At 47.2% G+C, this 26,469-nt stretch overlaps 1 protein-coding gene across 2 annotated transcripts in view; it reads left to right on the forward strand.

Moving 5' to 3' along the window:
* Positions 1 to 16,235, forward strand: part of ATPSCKMT (ATP synthase c subunit lysine N-methyltransferase) — a 297,910-nt gene extending 281,675 nt beyond the window's left edge. For both annotated transcript variants that reach the window (XM_086965273.1, XM_086965274.1), the window contains exon 5: positions 16,000 to 16,235. In XM_086965273.1, the coding sequence (XP_086821399.1) occupies positions 16,000 to 16,200 (201 nt within the window). In that variant the 3' untranslated portion in view covers positions 16,201 to 16,235. The remainder of the gene's footprint in view (positions 1 to 15,999) is intronic.
* Positions 16,236 to 26,469: the final 10,234 nt, after the last annotated feature.

Raw genomic sequence — 26,469 nt, forward strand, 5'->3', positions numbered from 1 at the left:
CCCAAAGTATTGTGTCAAGACTGATAATGCGCAACCTTCCTTCTCATGGACATATAATGTAAAAGGCTTACTGTAGTCGGGGTTGCCCTACACAGGAGCCGAACACAATGCATCACGCAACTCGTGGAAACTTGTCTGACAATCTTCAGACCAAGGCATAGGATCGGGTGTATCTTTACGGATTAGTGCCAGCAAAGGTTTAGCCAATAGTGAAAAATTCGGTATCCATTGTCTACAGTACGATGTAATGCCCAAGAAGGCCCGAACTTCTCTCTGTGTCCTTGGGGCACTCAATCTTGCAATTGCCTGTATTCTTTCTGGGGTCGGTCTCCTTCCCTCCTTCGATAAGATGTGACCTAAGTAGGTCACTTCTTGTCGACAAAATTGCAGTTTTGAGAGAGAGACTTTGTGTTTCATGTCACATAAATGACGCAACAACGACAATGTGGCTTGCTTGCAAATCTCTTCAGTGTCTGCAGCGATCAGCAGATCGTCTACATACTGAACCAGAGTTGCACCATCCTGTAGAACAATCTTGTCTAGTTGTGTTTTCAGAGCCTGACTGAATATCGATGGGCTTTCGCAGTAGCCCTGAGGAGCGCGTTTGAAGCGGAAGCTTCGTCCTCCTAAATTTAAGCCAAAAATGTCTCTGCTCTCCTCAGCAATCGGGATGCTGAAGAAAGCGTTCTTCAGGTCAATCACCGAAAACCAAGTGGCTGAAGCTGGAACCATTGTCAATAAGGCAGTAATGTCGGGGACAACTGGAAACTGTTGTACAACAATCTTATTCACTTCTCTGAGATCAATCACAAATCTGTACACAGGTGGCTGCGAAGGATCAGTACGCTTTAAGACTGGCAGAATAGGACTGTTACAAATGTTGCCTGTTGTCTCTTCAATGACATCTTTCTCGATCAGATCGTAAACGATCGCTAACAAAGTTTTTTCACATTCGCTATAGATTTTGTATTTGGGAATACGTGGCAACCTAACATTGGCTTTCAATGTTATGACATACGGTGCTATCTCCAAACGACCTACATCATTAGAACCAGTAGCCCAAAGTATATCTGGGAGAGATGACAATTCAGTTGGAATATTTTCCTTTGACAAATACATTGGGGAAACCACTTTCTTACCAAGGGTGAGTTGTACTCCCGAAGGAGAACAGTACAAAGTCGCATATAATCTTTTTAACAAATCCAAATTTTCGCCACAACCTGTTGTGAGAATGAGGGGTGCTTCTAATTCGCATGGGCCAACAGAAAGGGGCATGGGACTAGAGATCGGGTTTCTAACCGGGGCGCCAGAAAAACCTACTGAAACATTCATTTCGCCAGACAAAGGTGCGCCAGAAAGTTTTGAGTGCATAATCGAACTTTTTGTAGCACCAGTATCCAGCAGAAATGGCTCTGACACTCCTGATGTAATCACCTCGACATAAGGTCCATTCTGATCTACTGGAACTGAAACAACTCCCTCTCTTTGTCCATGGCTGTCCTAGCAATTATTACCCTCATTTTCGTTTTCGGCGTAATAGTCTTCAGCATAGTACTGAGCTGACCTAGAAGACGCATTATTCTGTTGATCAAAGCTATTCATGGAATTCTGAGGCGGAAAAGAAATTGTGTTCTGGGGGAAATTTCCACGGCCCCTACCCCTAGGAGCTTGTTGAACACCTTTACCTCTTGCACCGGAAACACCATTTAGACGTCGCGCTAGAGCTGGACAATTATTTTTGAAATGACCCTCTTCTTTGCAATAGGCACACTGATTCGGGCCATACGGCAAACGCTGATGAGAAAACTCTTTTCCTTGCGTGTTTCTCGTATACTGCTGTGGTCGCTGATAATTGGGCTGACTAGGAGTGCGATGCGGATAGGCTTGCTGGAGAAGAACTTTAGTTTTTAAATCTTTAGTCTTTTTGTCTGCCTTATCTAGTTCGTCTTTGCGCCTATTTTCGTAGTACTGGGCTGTGGCTAAAATCTGCGCTGACGTGGAAACAGCCCAAGCACTCTCTGAATCTTTCAATTTATTACATAGTTCAGGAAGTAAATTATGTACAAATTTATCTACAAACAATCTTTGGCCACCCTCGGTAGCCATATCCTGACCACTATGATCGACGAAAGTCTCTTCAAACCTTGTGAAAAAGTCAGACACATTCTCATCTTTCTTCTGCTTGTACGCAGACAACTTTTCCCAATTAACACGCAATTCAGGCATTAAGGTCTTCATGTATGTGATCATTCTACCAGGAAGTTCAGCTATTAAAGGCTCAGGTTTAGAACCACCAACTTGTCTAGCATCTGCAGCAGTAATATTAGCCCTTTTGTCACCTAGTTCTTGATCATGATTCGTATGACGAATCTTACTCCATAAAGGTTGTGGAACAACATTCCCAAATAACATGTCTATGTCTGCTAAATTCATTATGCATGAGCTGGCAGTCTGTGATAAATCCTTATAATACCCTGCGGGATTTTTACGTGGATCAGGTAATGTCTGCTTGAGTGCTAAAACTTCAGATCTTTTCCAGGGGACATGTACCCAAACACGCTGGAAATGTGGTGGAACTGGTGGATTTGCATTTGCATCACCTTCCCTCCAAACTGGAGGAACTTCTCTCATAGGGTACTGTCGCGGCTTTTTCCTACCTGACACGTCATCTTCATACAATGATCTAGAGACATTTCCCTTACTCCTATAAGATAACAACAAATCTATTGCTTTTTCAACATCAGCACCTATAATCATGCCTTCATAGAACTTAAAACGCATACGGAATAATTCTTTCATTTTGCGTTTTGGATCATTCGTCTCCAAATCTTCACAGAGATATACACACATCTCTTCGAATACGTATCTCTGAGTGGGTGCATCCCATTGTCGTAAGACTTCCATAACAGACTGAACGTCATATTTTACAGTGTCGGTAACCCATTTGCGTGCTAACTCATTCAGCACTTCTCTTTCCTCATAATCAGGCAGTTGACTACGCAACTGTCTACGTCCTGTTTTAGGGGTCGTTTTAGGCGACCCAAAGAAAGGTGAGAACAGACCAGTGACAGTACTTGCCACTCTCTGTCTAACAGAAGGAGAAGCTTGTGAAGAGGCAGATGTGCCAGAAAAGACAGGCTGATGTAAAGAGGAAGTCAAGGCAATAGCAGAGGAAGTCGAAGCAGTAGCAGTAGTAGTATCAGGATAAACAGTTAGAGCAGTAGGCAAAGTTGTAGAAGAAGTAGATGGAGTATGTAGCAAAGGCGGCGGCCCTTGAGAAGGCTGCGCGGGAGAAGTAGGAACCAGCTGAAGAGGAGCTGGTGCTTGTGTAAGGGCTGCATTTCGTGCGCCGGGGCGCGGTATAACAAAACGCTTCGGGGGTCCAGTAACACTCGATGTGTATGGGGGTGGTGAATTCAATAAATGGGACATTAATGGATCTTTCTCGGATGTTCCCTTTGAGTCTTGTCCTTCATGGGGCTACATCGGGTAGCATTTGTCTACTGCTAACTCCTTGCTTCTGAGCATTTGTTCACTCTCTTGCTCTTCCTCATTATCCCTGTATGCAACGGCGGCTTGCACCATTGACATACCTCTTTTATTTTTCTTTGCTAATTTTATTTCTTTTTGTTTGGCTTCTTTGCGCCATAAGCGAAAAGAGTCAAACATCGCCGGCCGGGCTTTCTTCTTGAACAATTTGACCTCCAGGTTATCTAAAATTTCTGAGTCAAAGCTACCATATTGGGGCCATTTTAAAACACCATCCTTGCGGGTGTATTTTATCCATACCTCATTATACGTGATAGGGCCTACTCCGTGCTTTATATATAACTCATATGTTGGAGTTCCAATCGGAGGAACCGGACACGAATCCTCTAATCGGGAGTCCTTACCACAACCAAGACAAAACAAGTTTCCAAGTCTGCTAAGACCAGGCATCTTCGCTCACTAGTCTAGCTTCAAACTTCAAGGGATTATCTATTTATGATATTCTCGTGAATACACGAATCCCTCGGTTTTGGCGCTTGCAAGTTCCAAACAAGGTGTATCTCAAAGATACCAAAACTAAGAACCAAACTAAGGACTGGGAGACGCTCCACTTATACTTAACTGAAGTATTGAAGATTGATGACGTCACTAGAAGACTCGTCTATCGTTTCGCTCTACCAATGATCACTGGGTCCAAAACAGGGCGATAGTCAGGGCAGCAGTCCTTCGTAGCCGTCGGGACGCGGGGAACCTCGCAGCAAAGATCTTCGGAACCACGTCGACATACAGGGGTCGCTGAAGTGGCTGTCCGTCCTCTGGAATTTTCACACGAAGCTCCTCACGAACATCTGGCTTGGACCGTCACCGCTTAATACCGCCCCGAGTTGGGCGCCAACTGAGGTGCCGGGTTTTTAGGAACCCGGTGGTGCCAGGGGATAACACCCGAAGACCTCTGAGTTCTCCCTGTTCCGGACCACAGAAACCAAGAGTCTTCTAGGTGAAGTCAGAGATCGAGTTTTATTGGCTGCAACCAAGTAACAAGCGTCCTAGAATTACAACAGCACGGGTCGTAAGTTCTCAGGAGTCTGTTCGTTTTTACAGAACCAGCCTTCTCCTTATATACAGAAATAACAGCTGCAGGCAAGAATTCTTCAGTTTACAATACGGTCATAGACATATTTTCACAATAGAGCAAAACGCACAGTCATGTCGGCCAACCCATATTTTAGATGTCCAGTTTGTGACAGATGACCCAGCCAGGCCCAGAACTCCCATCAGGTATCGATGAAACCCCAATAAAACAGGGCACCTCCTCGTCGTAAAACTGGCCATAAACAAGGAACATGGACAGGTGTATGTGTGTAGAAAACATGGCCTGTATGTAGTGAATGGTTTATGGCATGTTATGCATTGATGCTATCTTATTCGGCCACTGGGCGAGGAGCTGCCCAAACAGGTTTGGCTGGAGGCAGTGGAGTCAGTTTGGCCAGGTCATGGGGAAGTCAGCTAAGGTGGACGTGTCCTTTCAGATCAAACTCGGCCTCAATCGATTGACTTATATGAGGGCAAGCAATAAGATGGATGCCGTTCACAAAATGGAGTCCGAGGGTTCAGAACGGAAACCATGATTTAAGGGTGTTAGCATCGCTCAATCACGACGCAAATGCATAGGGATAATGTTCTAATCATTACCGGTCTGCCGATACCAAATTCGTCATGGTACGATGATATTTTGTGACACGAGTGTTGGACCTCGGTACCGGTATTACAGCAGGGTCCAGAATTTCAGAACCACAACCCGAAGAGCTGGACGACCCACTGAAGGGTCAAGCCAGACGCCTAGCTCTGACTCCGCTTGAGATGCTCTTGAAACCTCTAACCAACAAGCATTTACAATGAAATCGGTCTCTCCTTTGGGACCTTATATGTAGCTAGCTATGCAGCACATTAGCCTGGGTGCTGAAACATCTACTGTTCTTTAACATGGAAGGAAAGTAAGCACCAAACTGCGTGACACGCCAGGTATGGGAACACATGGAGAGAAATGTTGCCTTTCAGTGGCAAATGGTATAGTCCAAAGCTCTGTTTTTAATATAGAATCAGGCCTTCGGTGGTCATTACACTGAAAATGCAACATTAAAAAAAATATATTGTGTACTGGTCCTCATGGAAGACAATTTCTATGGACTGGAATCTAGAGATTGCTAAAGTGATTCTGGTGTTTTACTGACCCCTACTGGTCGTTTTCTATCAAGAAAGTTAAATAGAGGAAGTTGCCAGAAAATAAAAAAAAGAAATTCCCTCAGCAGAAAGCAATTCTGGTATTTTTCTGACCTCTACTGGTCGTTTTCTAACAAGACAGTTAAATAGAAGCAGTTGAACTGAAAATAATAGTCCCTAAGCGGACGCAGGCAAGTCCTAGGGCTGATCTCCAGATCCCACAAAGTACTTACACATATAAGTATATACTAAAGTATATACAAGAGGTCTCGAATGCTCAACCTAAAAACTAACCATGCAATCGTGGATTTTCCCTGTTGCATCCCTCGATCTCTCACAACATTCTTCTGCCTTCCTTTCCATGTGGGGGGCAGAGCAGCTGGCTTTTTCCCACTTGTTAAAACATTGCAGGGTGCCCTGCCACCCTCAACTTTAGGGTGTGCGCCCATTTCCCTTCGCACTAAGAATGGTTTTCCATTGAAGCTGAGATCAGATATACGGAGCAGCTGCACTTAATTAAGGTGGCACAGATTATACGCAAACTACAGGTTCACACAGCTCCCTCTTTGAAGGTCATGTTAGCGCCCAGAGACCCAATAGAGCTGTGGGATTTTTAAAGCACTGGAGTGGACAGCAGGGGCGGACTGGCCGTAGTAGGCACCGGGAAATCCCCCGGTGCACCGCACGGGTGGGGGCCGGTTTTGGGCCCCTGGGGGCCGTTTTTGTTACTGGGACGTTTTTGCAGCATAGCTGCAAAATCGGCCCTTTAATAAAATCGGCCGAAAATCGGCCCTGGCAAAGAGCTCGGCGGCACCCCCAACCCCCGGGGGGGGGGGGGGAGCACGCGGGCTTGTTCTGAGAAGGTCCGTTGATGTGTCAAAAGGCGTGAATGGCTCTCACAGGCCCAGCATGGTGACGTCCCCGCGTCAGCACCGCCCAGCAGCGGCGTTGATAATACAGTCGTCAGCGTTTACACCAGCGAGAATATATTCAAGGTCTGCTTGCGCCTGAACGTAATGTTGCTATTGGCAAGCTTGTGAAGGTAAATAAAAAACATAATAAAATAAATAACAAGCACACGCAGGGCCAATAATGCGAAGATGCACCACCTATATCAACATGAAGCTTGGAGGTGGGTAAATAGAAACGAGAAGGTATAATCTAACACGTGGTGCAGTGTATATTTTTTCAATGTTTGGGCTCGTTATTAGTGTTTACCTTATTTTTACCGTTATCCATAGCTCACTACTCTCGAAGCAGCTCAAATCCTACAGGCTAAGTAACAGCAAGTGGGACAAAACATGCCTGTGGTTTTTGAACACTATTGAAACATCCATTTGTGGAGGAACTAAATTTAGAGTTAAAAAAAACTTGGCAAATAATCCCTTACTGCATGGGTATCACGGAGAAGAAAAGTGCATCCCGTTCAGATCTGGCACTCCTCCAGCAATCAGGTTTGTCGCTTCCACCCACCTTTGAATCAGAACCTCTGTTTTTCCCTCACTGGCCTTTTTTTTAAAGAAAGTAGGGTCAGTGCCTCATGTTTAAGCGATTCAACTAATATCATTACCACACAGGTAATCGTAATATTAGTGTACATTTCCCTTTTTCTTATCTAGCCAGTAAACTTTGGAACTCTCTGCCCCTGTCTTTAAGATCCCAATCCAGTCATACTCTCTTTTTGGAGATCGCTAAAGGCATGGCTTTTTGCCGCCTCCTCTAAATTATTTAGTATTCCTTTGGCTGGTGTCTGAGGTCTCCGCTATCGCCAAGGCACTTGGTAATCGCACGCTCCATAAAACCTTTACTTACTTATTTACTTTGAAATGGAGAATAACATACAGTAACTGTATTCTCCTCTTGATTTCCACATTTAACAGTGCCAAGTTGGCAAAATCTATTTGTTAGCACTAACAGGTAAAAGATCTGCAGTGAAACTGTATTAAGACAAAGCAGTAATGTACCTTGAAATCGAACTAAAGTGTTTAATACTTGGTAACCTACTTATTGCTCACAAAAAAAAGTATAATTTCACTTTAACTTCAAAAAACTTCTAGGGCAGGGTCAAATTGGTTTCTTTCCTCCATGAAAGGGGTGTTGGGCTGGAGGAGTAGGCGAATGAACATGGAACAGAGCCGTGGGCACTAGTGCAGGGCTTCTCTAGATCCATGGCAATACTTACTCTTGGTCATTAGAATTTGAGTATAAAGATGAGCAGCCGCAATTGTCATGCTTAAATGCGAGTGAGCACATTTCAAAATCAATTTCCACCCACTTGTTTCGTTCTCTGACTGCAAAGAGATTCTAGGCCTTTTTTTGAGCTGTGAGACACCGAAAACCCTCCTATTTCAAGAGGAAACTCTAAGCTCAGCATGTAATCCTCCGGCTGAGTTTCCTTCACAATGGGGCACTTATTGAGGAGAAAGATTCAGTAGGCGGATGTTACTCCATATTTAGAAATGAAAAGACTCCAATTTCTGGAGAGAATTCCCAAAATTAGAGTATTGTCATTTCCCTCCATCATGGTCTGCTCTAGATTTTGATGTATGCACAACATCTGGCAAGAACTCTACGTAGGGTGGCCGGTACATGTTCTGCATGAACCATCCTCTAAATCAGGCTGTCTGCCTAAAAGCTGCGGAGGAATCCCTAGGAGGGCAGCTTTTTCAAATGCCATCTCGTATGTGCCCTCAGGATGGACCTCTGAAACCTCTCATCCGAAGTGCTCAGGTCATTCATTATCGATTCCCTCTTTGAATGCTGAATGACTGCGACAATGTGACAATGATTTGCTCCAGTGTTGTCATTGGCACATAACATATCTTCATTCTCTCTATTTATTAGGATTATTTATATAGCGCTGCTACACCAAACGATAATCGAGCACTTTACATGAAACAGACTGGTATATAGGTCAACCAGCATGAGAACATGTTACCTCAGCAGGGGTGAATAAAAACTGGACCTCGTCAACAGGGAAACATTACAAAAACGAGGTAGTGAGGTTGTTGCATGGCCGGACTGGCCGTAGCAGGCATCAGGCGTTTCCCCGGAAGGGTGGGGGTTGGTTTTGCAGCGGCGGGGCTGGTATTGCAGCGGGCTGCAATATCGGCCCCCAGTAACAACAAGCATTTACAATGCAATGGTCTCGTCCTTGTTAAAGTTAGAGCTATTGGCTTTGCTCATGACATTATTTTTGTTTTTAAAACATATAAATAAATGGCATTGTCATTTACAATGCCAATAGCTTAATCTCTCGCAAATGCGAGACCTATTGCATTTACACCCACACACACACACAGAGCCACACACAGAGCCACATGCACCCACACACACAGAGCCACACGCACCCACACACAGAGCCACACACAGAGCCACAAGCACCCACTCACACAGAGCCACAGAGACAGAGCCACACACACAGAGAGCCACACACACATACACAGAGCCACACACACAGAGCCACACACACACAGAGCCACACACACATAGAGCCACACACACAGAGCCACACACACACACACACACACACACACACAGAGCCACACACACACAGAGCCACACACACAGAGCCACACACACACACTGAGGCACACACACACAGAGCCACACACACACACAGAGCCACACACACACAGAGCCACACACAAACACAGAGCCACACACACACACAGAGCACACCACACACACACAGAGCCCACTACACACACACACAGAGCCCACAACACACACACACAGAGCCCACCACACACACAGAGCCCACCACACACACAGAGCCCACCACACACACACAGAGCCCACCATACACAGAGCCCACACACACACACACAGAGCCCACCACACACACACACAGCCCAGCACACACACACACAGAGCCCACCACACACACACAGAGCCCCCCACACACACAGAGCCCACCACACACACACAGAGCCCCCACACACACACAGCCACACACACAGAGCCATTTGTCAGTTACATAAAGGAGGAAATTATATCAAGTACATGATTATGACTGTTAAACCTTATCTCACCTATTTATATTCTAGTTTAGATGAGTTTATAAGTCGTTTCCGGAAAATAACTTTTCAGAAAATGGGATTCTGAGGTCACCCGTTGTCAAGTTCTGTGACCACGTAAAAGCCAACGGATATGCGTGACGCAATTTATTGAGCTTTTCAGAAAAGCCTGGCAGCAATTGCAAAGTAAAGTTATGTATTCCAATAATGTATTGGACACAGTGGCGGATCCTCCATGGGGGCGTTTGGGTGCCGCCCTCCTGCTTTCTCGCTGTGCAAGAAGGCAGAAACAAATGGTAGTTATTAACTACCATTGTTTCTGCCTTCTCGCACGGCGAGAAAGCAGAACTTCCTGGTTTAGAGTGGGGGTGTTACTCGAGGGCAGGGGGAGTGGCTTTCCCACTGTTGTTAATACTGACAGTTTGGGCAGCCTGAGGCCGCCCAAACAGACAGTATTAACAACAGTGGGAAGCTACTCCCCCAAGCCACTCCCCCCTGCCCTCGAGTAACACCACCCACTCACTCTACCTGTTCTCTCTGAATGCTGCAGCAGCATACAGAGAGAAAATGACGCAGCCTGGGGCAGCCGGCCGCACCAATCAAAAACGCGGCGGTGGAGAGGGAGGCTGCCTGTCGCGCCGCCTTCCTGATGACGAGCTGCCTGCAGGACTTGAACCAGGACGACGGGAGTCGGGACGGAGTCTCTACGGACGGTAAGTTGTTTATTTTATTTTATATATATTTGTTGTTTTCTTTTGTTTCCAAACCCCTCTGTGTCCCTCGCACAGCGCCCCGACCCCCTGGCACCCTCGCCCCCTTCCTTCCGTCCTTGCCCGTCACTGCTCTGCTTCCCATGCAGACCTTGTCGCCTGAGAGTTCACTGGTTTCAAAGAATCCTGATTATTCAAGCAAAATTGAAGGTCTCGTAGTGCGGAATTCCCTCCGATGACCGGGCCTGCACCCCCTTCTGCAGCCCTAAGGCTGGTCCAACATGCCAGCCCCAAAGCAGGCGTGTGCCTTCTCTGCACGCAGAAGCCCCAGGACCTGCAAACTTTGCTTAAACTGCATTCATGTTTTAAGCTGCGTTTAATGCGCTCCCCCCCTGCAGACACCACACCACACCTCCCTCGGTCCACCAACTACCGGCATAAATATTAATAGAGGTCTTATTCTGATTAAATGGGATTCAGAGGAAATCCCCGTTCAATCCGGAAGCTCAGACGCCTCAAGTTCCCACCCTGTATGAATTTCGATTCAGGCATAAAACTACAAAATCTGGCGGGTAGCGAATTCTGTGCTTGGCGCTGTAGCGTCTGTGCCGTGGAGATGGGTGAAGGGAACCCTCAGGTGGACCAGCGCCAACCCCAGGACAAGGGTCCCATCTGTGGCCCTGCAGCGCCACTCTATAGAGACAGGGGCACCCCGACAGAAGAGGCCTGAAGCCTGAAACCCCACTCTCACAGAGACAGGGACACCCCACTCTCTCCAGAGACAGGGACACCCAGAGAAGAGGCATGAAGCCTGAAACCCCACTCTCCCAGGGACAGGGACACCCCACTCTCTCCAGAGATAGGGACACCCGACTGAAGAGGCCTGTAGCCTGGAAACCCCACTCTCTATAGGGACAGGGACTCACCGACTTTGGGCTGGAAACCTGACATCCAGGGATGCTTTGCTCATGCTCCCAGTGTGGTTTACTTTCTAGGGAGTGCTTCATAGTAATTTCAAGTAATGTGTTCTGGGACTGTAGGCACCTCTCTTCCATTACTCTCCGAGGGGCATAGCACACAGCATTAAACACCAGAATTGTGTTTGGAATCTTTCTTGTTGGTCTTTCTGGCAGCTGGTGAGGGACTTGCTTTGGGCAGTCGAGAAGATGTTTGATAGGTGATATACCATGAGGGCTAGGGTGTTTAGGAGGTATCTCCCGGGTGCCTCCCGTAGGTGGTTCAGTCTTGCGAGCTTGCCGCAGTGAGGTACGACAATTGTTTTATGCCTCACCTCTTTCAAATGTCACCAGCCGCCACTGATTGGACATGAACGGTTATACTGAACAGGGTGGAAGCATTAGGTCTGTTAATGTGCGTCATTAAACTATTATTTGTTTTATGAGAAACAATTTTAATCTTGTTCTTGTATTAGCAATTGTTCCACTTTTCTGTACGTAGCACCTGTGACAGTAAAAAAATAAGTTGCACACAAAGCCGGTCGTCGCACGTCAGCCTTGATGTTGAGGCCCGTCTCATTTAATCAGAGCAAGAGCAATAATCACAACAAAGACCGGTATATCCTTGCGACCAAGCCCTTTCACTGAGCATCGGTCTACTGTTCACTGCGTTTCTTCAATCATTCCTTCTTATAATCTCATCAAACAACCGCCAAGTGTTTTTGACAAGACATATTTGAGTGAGTCAAGCTTATTTTAGAAAGGTTCTGTCGGTGGTTCGCCCACCGTCTTCAAATTTTAAAAAATTAGCGAAGGAGCGGCTCCGAACAGCTCCATCATCCCTCCACAGCCCCAGCATCCCTCCACAGCCCCAGCATCCCTCCACAGCCCCAGCATCCCTCCACAACCCCAGCACCCTCCACAGCCCAGCATCCCTTCACAGCCTCCAGCATTTCTTCACAGTCCCCAGCATCTCTCCACAGCCCAGTATTTTTCCACAGACCCATCGTCACCCCACATCCCTAGCACTTATTCTTAGCCCTACATTTTCTTTACATTCCAGTGTCACTCCACATCCCCAGCGTTTCTTTCTGACCCCCCCCCCCCCTGCCCTCCTTCTCTTCGCAGCACATCAGCTCTCCTGGATCCACGGATCTCTTCGCCCCTCTACAGCCCCGACATCACAGCATGTAGGATGAATGGTTTATAGCACACATTTTCCCTAAACTAGGTTTATATTCGTAGAGAATGAGGGGCACTGGGGCAATGACAGCTAAGCAGACACAAGAATGAATGACGGGGGCCTCTTCTAAGAGTCGATAAAGGGGATTTGTCCGTTTCCCGCCCACCCCATTCTCTCGCCTCAAGGGGGGGGGGGGCAAAGGGTCAATCCGACCTGAACCCGGTTTAGCTGGTCTGGGGTCGCCCGATTATCCCCTTCTGCCCCGTTGGCTGAGAAGGTGCTTTGATGGCCCCTTCACACCTGTTTAGCACCTGAGAAGTGCCTGCCCAGGTGCGCCCTGCGCCTCGAGGCTGAGTGACGTCTTCTGGCCACTGACAGTCCCAGCAGGGGGTGCAGGGACCGCCGTGCGACCCCCGCAGTGGGGGCCAGTCTGGCTCCCCCCGAGCCCTTTACAGCTGGCACCTTCATGGTGGCACACTCGGTGATATTAAAGAGCTCCTGGCGCTGCTGCCGCGTCTTACTTTATTTGATGATGCTGTGCCCTAAAAAAGTATGGGCAGATTATGTTAGTAAACGTATATCCTCTGGTTTTGTTACAGAGACGCCTCCTTTAACGTCCCTGCTGCACTCGACATCCCCAAAGAAAGAATTGAATATCCCTCGGCTCCAGGAGCGTGGCTAGCATTTGGTGCAGCGGGTGCAGTGGCACTGGCGCCCAATGAACCTGGGCAATGCTTTAGTTACTGCCCCAATTGCAGTCAAAGGGAGCATTTTCCTTGCTTATTCCCTGGACCCCTGGGCAGACATCCCTGCTCCCCTAATGCTCGCCCCTCTCTGTGCATTTTATGTATAGCTCTGCAACCTCCGGCTAGTGTTACCTAAGTACTAAGAAAAGGCATGAGTGAGTGTGGGGGTTAATGGGGAGGCTCTCCTCAATTCAAATCAAATACCTCTTTCAGGGGATGCTCAGAGTGTCCAGGCGGCAGGCCTCCGAGGGTCCTAGTGGAGGGCGCCCATAGGTTCTGTGTTTGGGGGTGACACCCCGCACCAGCTGCAGCCCCCTTCACCTCTGAGCCCCAAACACAGAGGAAGCTCGGTCAGTGTCTGCTCCCCGGATTCAAAGCCCCGGCACCCTGCAGGGCTCTGTCTTTCATCCTGTGTAACTCAAGGTTTGCGGCCCTCTACCCCGGTGGGATGGAAAAACTGGAGGCTCCTAAGGGGCGGGGTCTATGGAAACAAGGGTGTGGCTTAAAAACACGAGCTTAAAATCTGCTCGTGACCCGCCGGGTGCGGTTTTGCTGCTTCTGTCACTGTGTACAGATATATCATGCAACAAGTAACATTATATCTACAGCAAAGCCTGGGCCGTTGACTGTGTCAATGGTTGTTCGTTGCATAAGAAATGAGTAACGACTCCAGGCTTCGCTGTGTAAAGCGTTGAGAATAACCCTCGGACTGCTGGAGAGAGAGTGGCCTGAGGGCCAGAGCTGCGGACTTTAGCGCACGAGAGGTCGGTTCGATCCTTGCTCTGGCCTCAACATCCTGTAAAAATAAATACGCCCTTTAGTAATTTAGAAAACGAAAAAATATTTGAAACAGGCACTCAGCTGGGGCGGAGGACTCAACGACTTCTTCCGGCGGCGGTCGGGGGGAAATGGCAGAACAAAAGCGCCGCCATGTTTGCGATTCGGGGGGTGTATTTAGCAGTTGAGTGACGGATGACGTCACGGCTTAAAAACTGCAAAAAACACGCCCCCGAATCGCAAAAAGACGGGGCTTGAACTGAGTGACGCCCCTCTCCTCCAATGGCTGGCCTCCGTTTAGGAAGCCAGCCAATAGAGAAGAGGGGCGGGTTCAAGCCCCCATACTGCCAAAACAAAAAAATCTCGGACTCCGCCCACTGCTTATGCAGTGCAACGCTAGTCCGAGACCTAAAAAGTAGCAAGCAAGGTTTTCAAACCTCCTAGGGCCAGGCAGTGCTTTCCCAGGGGCTGGTTTGACAAAATCGCCAGGGCTGCTTTGGGTTCCCTGTCCGGCCCTGGTGGACAGGCATGGGTCTCTGGGTAAAGAGCAAATGGTAGAATGTTCCATTTCCCACTGTAGTATATGTAAATGTATGTTTTTGCATGGTCCGCGGAGCCGTACTTCGCGTGTGTTTCATGGAGACCTGTGACCTCCATGAACATCTTCTATGGTTGGCTTTGTTTTGCTAATTGTTTTAACTGCCATCACTGAAGTGTTGAGCAGCTCCTAATAATGGCCTGTTTTATTAAAGCAAAGGAAGCTAATAATAGTGACAACAAATAAAGTGCATTACATACCTATCCTTAATCCTTATGCTTTTTTCTAGAAATATTTTGTTCGTATAGTGTTAACTTCATGTATTTATCGGGGAAGAGATGTGGCCTAGCTGCTTTGAAACTGGGGAACCTGGTTTGAATCCCAACATCCGGTGATTCTTGTCAAATCACATAATATCCCTGGGCCTAAAACAATGTATTACGTGGTCTCCTGTTCTTGCAGAGTGCTTTAATTCCCTCCGACTGAGTCGTGCTTTATAAAAAAAAAAACTGCAAAAAGTATAGTATTTATGCTTGTGATAGAAATGAACACAAAACGATGCCCGTTGATGTTAAATGGGAAATTGATGGCAAAATCCATCTAGAGATTTCATTTTACAATGTTTAAAAGAGAAACCTGTGTTATAATCCCAGTTTCTTCACTTGATCAAATTATGTGAGCATACTGATTTTTTTTTATTTCACATTGTTTTATTTCCTTGAGAGGCCAAAAGAATGGGACCTGTAACATAATTTTTTCTTGAATGCTTTATGTTTAAAACAATTATTTTCAATAAATGTCCATCAAAACAAAAACACTAATGCTAAAAAAGAAATAACTTTTTTAATTTTGAAGGATATTTCTCGTATATTTACATGACAACTGTTCCCTGATTTCGTAACATTTTTGTATGGCTCAGCTCTTGTTAGGGTTCTTAAAACAAGCCAGGCCCCAGGCTCCCATTTTGGATTTGCTGGCCGGCCCCACTCCAGTGCCCGATTTTTGAAATACCTGGGAAAGTAGTAGACGCTTTTCTATTTGGTAGAAAGGCTGTGAGGAGGGGAGGAAATGTGACTAGGTTTTCGTTTGTTTTGTAGAGATCGTGTTTCATTCGGTTTCATTATCACATAATGTACTTTTGTATTTGACATTTGCAAATAGTAAAGCAATGCTGTTTAGAAATACCCTGAAGCGTATTAAAAGTGTTTTCCTGTTCATCATAAAAGCTCTCTTTCAAAAATAGATTTAAAAAACTGGAAGTCCTCCAGTCGCCGACTGGTTGCCAAAGCGTACAATTTTCTGAAAAGGGAACAATGCTGCCTCAGACACCACATGAAATACATTTTTTTTTCAATTCACAGATGCCACAGTTGGAAATAAAGCTTCAAAGGGAACTTCAGGAGAATGCCAGGGTCATTGCATGCCGCTTCCCCTTCCCACATTGGGTTCCGGACCACATAACAGGAGAGGGAGTAGACACTGTCTGGACATATGAATCTGGGCCTTTCTCAAGAGACGACAAAAGATGCACGGAGCCCATACCGCAGATACGTTATGACTAATTGAAGAAGAGTAATAAAATGTGTTTTTAAACTGATCTCTTAGTCTTGGAGTTCATTCTTTTTTAATTTATGAAATATTTTCCAATACCATTTTAGTGTAAAATTGAATAATTTAAATGTAATAGTGTATTGTTCAAAATAATTTAAATTTAAACGTGTATTGTATAAAAATACATAGATCACCCATTAAATTATTCAGCACCCCTCACTCCTCTAAAGTTATTAAATACTGCTATACCCTCCATTTTTAAAGAGGTGAGGCGGCTGTTGTAGCTGCTCCTTTTTTGTTCTCTTGTTTTATAATGAGAAGTTGCTGTTATTTTTCTTATTTTTTTTTAATGCTGTCCAATATAAGGATTTTTCTGCACTACATCTAGTGCAGAGATATGAGCTAACTTATCCTTGATAGATGTTGATACTTCTAACTGCAGATTCTTTCACCTTTAGAGTATCCCCAGGCTCCAAACTGGATCTGGAAGATTTTAACACTTGACTCCTACGCGCCGCAACGTGTCTTTGTAATTCTCGGCTTTGACTTCTATCTGCCCTGGAAATGATGATTGGAGCTGCATCCTAGTGCCACCCTTGCGTGCTGATTTCAGTTCATTTCTTTACGTGCCTTCGTACGCAGAACTGAAGTTCGCTCCCAACTTTTTCCTCACCAGTTGATGAGTTTTTCTTCAAATTCTTTTGTCAGTGTGCAAAGGCTATGTCCCCTCCTAAATCTACAGGGTTTTAGCCATGTAGGTACTTTCACAATTAGATGTCTGTGACAGATCCCCAAGTTTCTTGTGTTTGGGTTTGGCACATGACTCCAAGTCCTGAGAGGAGTGTGCCCTTATGAACCTGAAGGCTATCTGGGAATGTGATGCCAAGCTGTACGTCGGCGAGCACTGAAAGGAGCCTTGGGAAGCTCGCTCTAAGTCCAAGTTGAGGGTGTGAAGCCATTCCCACTATCAAGGGCGTTCCAACTGCAGGTCATCAGCGACGTTCAAGTCTTCTGGTTAGTCAAAATCTATGCAAAAGCACAAGCAGACTAAGCAGGATTGGTCCTAGTCCTGACATTCTCCGTATGAGACTTCACAAGGACATCAGGGTGCCTTGCGGTCGTGCTGTCAGTTCCCTCCCAAACAGCTGATTTTGCAACTGATTCCAATGCACCCCGTGTTTCCGGGTCATCAGTGATGTCAAAACAGATTGAAGCCTTCAGAAAGGCCATGTTGCAGAGATTCAACACCCTTTCAGCTCCCTCTGACACACCTTTGGGCTCCAGGGGTCCACGGTAACCTCCAGTTGGAATTCCACTGGAGGGTCTACTCTTAGTGCTGGGTGTGCCTCCAGGACACACCTTGAATTCTACTCGATTCGCAGAGCTGATTCTAACCCGACACTAAAATCTATGCAGGTCCGTACAACATCGACACCAATGCTGCCTGCGCTGGGAAGACTCCATTCCGATGTTCCTCTGAGCCAAATCCATCTCAGCCCTGACCAAGGTTGAGTCTCAATTCCATCCTGATGCACCTGCCCAGTTGATTCTGACTTAGAACCATGTAATTGTCTCGAAGTCACACTCAAGCTCTAGCAACTTTTCAGTTCAGACTCTTTTCTGAGCCAACTGGCTTTTGTGGATGATAATGGTGATGAAGGTGAGTATTTACCATAGCATTATGATGATTATTAGAAATGGGGGTCTCTAGTTGGCGGTGGTATGCACCCTGTTCAAGTAGGGACCCTTTCTTTTAGTCAAAGTAAGGGAGTTAAACACCCAAGATAACCCCTGCTCACCCCCTTGGTAGCTTGGCATGAGCAGCCAGGCCTATCTCAGAGACACTGTGTGAAGTATTTGTGCATAATACACACACACACACAGCAACACAGTGAAAACACTACAAATGGACACCACACCAGTTTAGAAAAATAAAGTATCTTTATCTAAACCAAACAAGACCAAACCGAGAAATGTCCAACATACATAACTCAAAATGTCACTTCGTAAAGGGTTTAAGCAATTCTGTCCATAGAACTCTATGAATGCGTTGATTTTACACAAAGTACCTTAGATGTGTCAAAATCCACTAGTAAAAACAATGGCAGAGGAGGGAAGCGTCGGAAAACACAGTGATGCGTCTGTTCCTGAGTCCCTGTGGAGACGATGCGTCAGTTCTGCTGCATGCAGAACTGTTGTGTCGAATTCGGACTGTAAGGGGAAGCGATGCGTCAAAATCCAAGATGTTTCTGGTCTGCAGGTGCTGAGGTGAAAAACTTGGCGCACAGGTGTGATGGGTGGAAGTCCGGACGTGCTGGAGGTCGATGCAGTGGTGGTAAACAGGCACTGTGTCGATTACTTCAGCCGCGGTCCCACAATGCTTTGATTATTTTAGCCACTCAGTACGGTGGTCTAGGACTTTAGATACAAGGTGTGCTGGATTCTGGCTGCGACGGTTACTTCGGCTGTGGGCTGGCACTGCGTTGATTCCTTCGGCCCCACAGCGGGTGTGCTGGGAAACCTGGTGGTGCTGCATTGGAAAAACAAGCGTTCGATGGGCAAGGTGTCGATTGTAGCTTTTTGCACAGGAACCACCTCCAAGGGCCCAAAACTGGGATTGGTACCACTTGGCACGTCAGAACTCCCAGCAGTGGAGTTCAAGGATGCTACAGGTGAAGTCTTTGATGGCCCTGAGACTTCTTAACAGGAGGCAAGCACACACAAGCCCTTGGAGAAACTTCTCAATCAGGATACACAGCAAAGCATAGTCCTTTTGCTTTCCAATGCAGAAGCTGCAATTGCAGGTCAACCCAGTAAAGCAACACACTTTAAAGGGGCACTACTTCTCCTTCCAGCTCTTCAACTCTTTTCATTGGCAGAGTCCCCTCTTGATCCAGAAGTGTTCTAAAAGTCTGGGGTTTTAGGTCCAATACTTATACCCCTTTTGACCTTTGAAGTAGGCACACTTTAAATGATTGTCTTTGAAGTCCTCAAGTTATTTCCTTGCCTGGTCTTGGCTCCAGAGACACTCCAGGGGGTGGAGTGAGCATTGTGAGAGGCCAGGCACAGCCTTATTCAGGTGTCCATGACCACTCCACCCTCAACTTTAGCTCAGAAAGGCCTATCAGCCTGGCGATGGGTAATCACACTATGCAGGGCACAGCTCAACTCCCTTTGTGTGACTGTCTAGAGTGAATGCACAAACATGCTCCTGTCAGTCTAAACCAGATGTTGATTCCACTGGCGGCAGAGGCACAGGATAGTAGAACAAGAAAATGCCCACTTTTTGACATTTTCAAACATTTAATTTGAAAACTACCTTCACTACAAGATGTGTTTTTGAAATTCTGAGCTCAGTGATCCCAAACTCCAAATCTCTAGCTGTTCTCAATTAAACATTACACTTGTAAGATGTTACAAAGCAGCTCAAATGAAAGCCGATGGGGGAGGTAGTCCTTGCACTAGTGGAAAACTAAATTGGCACTATTTCACTAGCAGGTCATGTAAAACACACCAATGCATGTCCTACCTTTCAAACACACTGCATCCTGCCCATGGGGGTACCTTGGACCTACAGTAGGGGTGCCTAACATGTAGAACAAGCATTTACAATGCAATGGTTTTGCCTTTGTTAAAGTTAGAGCGATTGGCATTGCTCTTGACATTATTTTTATTTATGTTTTTTTTAACATAAATAAATGGCATTGTCATTTACAATGCCACTAGCTTTATCTCTCGCAAATGACACACACCAACACCCACAGAGAGCCCCCCCAACACACACAAACCCCCCCCACACACACACCCACACAGAGCCCCCCCACACACAGCCACACAAAGCCCCCCACACACACCCACACAGAGCCCCCCCACACACACACACACACACACACACAGTCAAAATAACGTATTTTTTGGGGGGGTTAGAAATTGGTAGACACCCGCCTGACTCGGGTATATTGGCACGTATGCAATAGTAACGGAGAGAGTGTGAGCCAATTCAGAGCCTGCTCAGCCGCGAGGGCACAATCGTCGGCAAAATCTAGGAATATTATGACTCATGAGCAAGTAAATATAGTGGGGGGCGGGGGGGTGTAAATGTAGGGACAATTTGGGGAAGAACATCTCCAGGGACAAAACTGATGATTGGTGGAATACCCTGCAGAACTCCTTTCCACTCAAGGTGGGTACTCCCAGGTAGAAGAAATATAATCTGTTGGATAAACGATAACCATCAAGGAGGAGAACTCCCAACTGGCTGAAATGTCCACCGCTAGTATGGCAATGAACATTGTTCCACCAGAATGGTGGATGGAAATGAAACCTGCAAATCTCTAATCCAGCCTATGCAACTTAAAATATAAAATTTCACTTAAAAACTTAAGCAAAACCTCCATGAGAAAGCATTCAGTATCCCCTTTAAACATGGGAGCTACCCCAGAAATGGCAATGTATTATTATTTGTTTAATGTAAGGGATATGACAATATGTACATATCAGTATCTGCATACCGCATAATTTATCAATTATATCCAATACAAGACAGTAAAGATATCCTTAGATTACATTATATTTCATTTCCCTTTTCAAATTGATGGGATGCAAATATTGTTAAAAGGTTGAACTAGCTTCTTATGCCTCTTTACACAACAATGCTGCTTATTTAAATGCAAAACATCATCCGGAATTGTTCTGCGTTTGTCATTATGGACACCATTACAATCATGAAGAAATACGGGAATGGTGGAAGGCGAGAGAGGTGGGAAGGTGACAGCCCTAAATCTGGTGGATCATGCAGATACTGTACGCCATCCCAGGCAGCACCCCCCTCACATAGTACTAGGCCTGGAAAGTTAAATCAAAACAACACGATGCCTCTGGGACTGTTGTTAAGACTATTGCATTTCATAAATAAACAGCGCAATCAAGCACAGGAGGAGAATAATGCCAACGTGCAGGCAGATTTGATGGCACACAAAAGCAGCGAGCAAACAGTACAGAGGTACATCAATGTGAGCACTTGGCATTCCCTTCCGCCCCCCTCGACACATTTAGTGGACTCAAAGATGAGAATTGTAACGGAATGATGGAAGGAAAAGGAAGAAGACCAGTGAGATGTTGGGAGTTTAATGGAAGCAGTTAGGTGATGGGCGCACCGTGATACCAGTAGGGCAGGTGGAAATGCTAAGATTGATGTTGACATTCAGGTCAAACTCTGCCCGTTCGGAGGTGGGTCACTTCATGCCTAGCAGAGGGTGGCATGTGGGTGCGGGAGAATGCAAGGCAGGTGTAAGTGTGCTCAGCAAGAGAAAGAGTACAATAAGCCAGACCCTGAGAGCACACGTCACCTCTTGTCGGGGCTATGAGGGCCATAGGTCAGCAGGTGTCAGTTGCAGAGTTCATCAGAAGGTGAGAGCACAGGGTAATTTACGTTAATTTAGCAGAGCATGTTAGCAGGTGTCAAGGGTCAGCGTGGTTAGAATGGGCATGGGTCTACAAGGAAGATCGTGTGGCTTGGCACCTTGTCGGCAAAGTAAGGGCAAACAGGTCGGTCTACAGGGTGCAGCAGGGCACCCGTAGCCGGGCCCGGTTCACTCGGATTACTATGTTCAGCAAAGCAGAACATAGTGGGGTTAACAGTCACAAGTCGGCTAGAGATAAAGGGGCACTGGTCACATTGCATAACGTGGGTTTAGCACAAGTCATAATGAGGTAGACGGATAATGATCGCATGGCATAAGGTTAGCTCTAGGGACCTAAATGTAGGTGGGCAGTGGCCATAGAGGGGGGGGGGAGGAGGGGTGGAGGTAGATGGATAGTGATCGCATTAAATAACGTGAGTTTAGCATAGGTCACCTAGGGGTAAATGGGTGCCACTGGTCACGTTGCAGAGCGCGGGATTGGCGTAAGTCATATTGAGGTAGATGTGCACGGCCCTATTGCGTGGCGTGGATCTGGCACATGTCATCTCGTGCACTTGTTAAGCGTGGGCTGTCCGCAGGTGCGCAATTCTGCCCCCATCCCATACTCACTAGGAGTCCAACAGGAGTTTGGCGGCTGCTTCGGGACTGAGTTTCTGCAGCTTCTGGAAGTTGTGCCAGCGCTCCCGTTGCGTGCCCAGGTCCAGCAGTGAAGCGCTCTTGGCAGGCTGAGGGGTGGCAGGGGCCTTCTTCGGCGGCGGGGGTGACGGGGAGCGGGCGGCAGGGGGCTTCCGGGCCTGAGGGGGAGACTGGGAGCGGGCGGCGGGAGCCTTCCGCGCCGGGGGAGACTGCGAGCGGGCGGCAGGCGCCTTCCGGGCCTGCGGTGGGGACAGAGAGCGGGCGGCCGGTGCTCTGCGTGGCTGGGCGGGAGAAGGGGCGGGAACGGGGACGGGAGCACAAATCGACTCACCTGCACCTTGCGACGGCGGCACTTCTCCGGTCTCCCTCTTCGGCATGGGAGACCGGCAACGTCCTCCGCATCTCCCGGGGTTCCCTCCAGGCCACGGGAGCCCCGCGGGCGCCGCCATACTGCTTGCCGTCTTCCTTCTTGTTGCGGGGGGCGGGCACTTCCGGCCGGCGGCGCTAGGATTGGCCGGCCGGCCAGTCACGGGGCAGGAGAGACGCAGAAGTGCCGGCAATGCCGGACCAGACACGGGGGCGTTCCCGGCGTCGCGTGACGTCGGCAAAAGCCAAAGAATCTCGGGAACGCCCCCGTGTCTGGTCCGGCATTGACGGACAGGCCCTCTCGTCCAATGGCAAGGCTCCGTTTACGGAGCCAGCCAATGAATGACGAGGGCCGAACCAAAGCCACACTACTGTTCTCATCAGGTTTTCGCCTGCGCGAAAAAGCTGCGCAGAAAGCGCAGCTTTCGCCAGGCAAAACCTAAAAAGGGAAGGTTAGGGCCTGGCAAGTGGTTGCAATTGCCAGTTCGGACATGGTAGCTTAAAACTGCACTCACAAATAGTGCAATGGCAGGCCTTAGACAGGTTTACAGTGCTACTCGTGTGGGTAGTACAGCCAGTGCTTCAGGCCAACTAGTAGCATTTGATTTGCAGGCCCTGGGCACACATAGTGCACTTTATTAGGAACTTACCAATAAATCAAATATGCCAATCTTGGAGAACCAATCTGAATCACAGTGTACACAGGGATTGCTTGTACTTTAGCACTGATCAGCAGTGGCAAAGTGCCCAGAGTACATAAACCAGCAAAAATGAAGCACAGCACACCATTAAAAATACAGTAGGTAGAAGCAAAAAAATAGGGGAAACCAGGCCAAGGATTCCAGGTCTAACAATGCTGACAGTTTATATCTGGATTTGCAGGATGCCAGTTGGGCAGCAGTTCGGTGGATACTGGGTTATGTTGTTTTTCCCTGGGCCACTAATAGAAGAGAGTGCCTCCTTTGCTGTGGTAATTGGACGTGCAACAAAGGTTTTACATTTACAGCTGCCCACTATGGAAGTCCAAGCCAATGTAGTAACAGATGTTTTGTAACCAGGACAAACGTTTCAGAACAATTACTTGGATTTAATGAAGCCTGTACTGTCCCTTATGAGCACCTGGTCTAAGCCTTGTTCCCGTCCTCCAGTGAACAAGCAGGTTGCCAGCCGCCGCAGTCCAATCACAGGCAAACCTGACTTTTTGACGTAACACCCTGTACCAGAGAGTTTAGTGGTTCAAACTTCCTCCAGTAGGATGACCCCAATTCTTTTCCCATGATGCCTCCAGACAGACAGTTGAAATGTTTTGAAAATTTCAGAAAATAGATGTTTTCCTCAGCCAGCTTTGCCCTCTAGTCCGTCAATGCCAACTGCTTGCTAGACAAATATACCATGCAACATGGGACATGGTTAGGAAGAACTTGCCGGCAGTCCCTGAGAAATTTTGGGCCAAAATGGCTCAAACCATCCAAAATGGTCAGGATGCCGCAAAGTGTATGATGCGCTTTGGACAGAATACTAGTGAGTGCTTGGGCAGGGCAGGTGACACGATTGTGGTGTTCAGGTGGCACTCTTGGATGCAGTCCATCAGCTTCCCTGGGGATGTGTAAGCCTCTGTAATGGACATGTCATCTGATGGCGAGAAGGCCAACTTGACATTGGAATGTTTCTAAAGGGAGTTAGGCCACAGCAGTTCTCTAGGCCATTCTACCCTTGCTGACAATATCAAAGTTTCCTCCATTTTGAGGCAACTCCAGAGGATTAGCATACTTCCCCCACAACAGGCACTCTAGTCCTTTTGAGATTCTGGGGCAGGGATCAAGCAGACAACATCCGGATTATCAGGAAATCAGGGACAGCAAACTTCCAAATCCCCACACCTCCAGCAGCTGCCTCCAAGCCACTTTAGTTTGCACTTAGCAGTACACATTCAGCCGGTGGAAGAAAGGATCAGATATTTTTTACAAGAGTGGAAAAAGATAACCTCGGACAGGGGAATCTCTAGATCGTCTAACGAGACAATGCCATGCCATTCCTTTTCGACCCACCATACCTTTCATCCACATCCGAACATCTCTCAGAGGACCACATGTCCATCTTTCTGCAAAAAGTGCAGGCTATTTTGGCCAAAGGAGCAATAGAGAGGGACCTGGTGTGGGAAATAGGGGCTGACTGTTACCCCTGTTATTTCCTAGTGCCGAAGAAGGATGGCACTATGTTATATCTCCACTCTCTGAATGCTTTCTATTGGAAGGACAAATTCAAGATGCTCACGCTGCCCCAGTTTCTGTTTGACCTGGACTCAGGCTACTGGTTGGTGGCTTTGGACCTGCAGGACCTTTACATTGATGTACCTGTCCTGCAGTCCACAAACGCTAGTTAAGGCTCATGGAGGGCCAGGAGCATTTTCAGAATGTGCCCCTCTGATTTTCATGAAAGTGATGGTGGTGATAGTGGCACACCTTCAGAGGTTGTGGATTTCCCTTTTCCCCTCGATGACTGGCTATTGAAGGTGGGCTCTCCACAGTCATTCGTAGCCCACTTCTGGACAACGGCGAAACTCTTGACATCATTTGGGTTCACGATCAATGTACAGAAGTTACACCTGAATCAGTTGCACAGACTCCCTTTCATTGGAGACATCCTGGATGCAGTGCGGTTTCAGGCCTCCTTTCCACCAGAACGAGTCCAGGACATTCAGACTATGATCCTAATGTTTCTACATAGGTCCTGAGTCTTGGTGACAGTGACTCTGAGGCTTCTGTGGTTCTTGGCATCCTGCCTGTCAAGAATGCAAGGTGCGAATCATTTGTCTGATGCTGAAGGCCTTATTACCCTCCATCAAATGGAGGCAGGTTCAGATGCTCACGAACACCACGACTGCCATGTGGTACTGCAACAATCAGGACAGAGGGGGTGATAGGTCCTGCACTAGAAGGAACTTCTCTGGAGCTCCAGGACATTTCCCTGGTCGTAAGCCACCTGGCAGAATCTTTTAACGTTTAATGCAAGGGCTGACAAGCTCAGCTTGCAGTGCTTGGCAGATCGCGAATAGCGGTTACCCCCTTGGTGATACAAGGCATCTATCAGCAGTGGAGAGAACCCTGGTTAGATTTGTTCACCCCTACAAGAACGTGCAGTCTCAAAACTTTTCCAAGCTAGAGTTTTCATGAAGGTTCTCTTTCAGAGAAGCATTTTGGATAGAGTGGAGCACAGGACTCTTGTACATCTTTCCACTGCTATCTCATACGCCCCAAGTTCTGAAGAATATGAGGAATGACTGTGCCCAAGTCATCATAGTAGCTCCGGATTGGGCAAGAAGAATGTGGTTACTGGAATGTCTGGGCATGAGCATCTGTCCTCCGATCAGGCCAAGGCTTCAGCAGGTTCTCATGACGCAGCAGTCGGGCAGGGTCTTGCAACTGAGCCTGCGCAATCTGCACCCTCATGCTTATAGATTGAGCAGTGACAGTTGACTGCATTCAGTCTTCTTGCAGAGAATGAGGATGTCATCCTTGCTGAACAGTACCCCTCCACGAAGTCTGTCTATGCTGGGCATACAGGGACAGGTTTATAGCCTGTTGGGGCACTTCCAATTCCAAACTGTTGGATGTTCTGTTATTTGTTTTATCACTGGCCTGGCAAGGACTTGCTGTGGGCACCGTTAATCGTTACTTGTTGGCTCTTTCTGCCTTTTTAAGCTTATTGGACCAGATGTGCTTGTTCAAATTATCTGTTGTGATGAGGTTTCTAAAATGTTTGACTAATTTGTTTCCTTTCAAACTCTGTGCAATGCCACAGTGGGGTCTGAATTAGGTCTCCACTTTCCACATCATTCCACACCATTCCAACCCA

This window comes from Lissotriton vulgaris, chromosome 4_1 (assembly GCF_964263255.1).
Source record: "Lissotriton vulgaris chromosome 4_1, aLisVul1.2, whole genome shotgun sequence".
In the NCBI taxonomy this organism is placed as follows: domain Eukaryota; kingdom Metazoa; phylum Chordata; class Amphibia; order Caudata; family Salamandridae; genus Lissotriton; species Lissotriton vulgaris.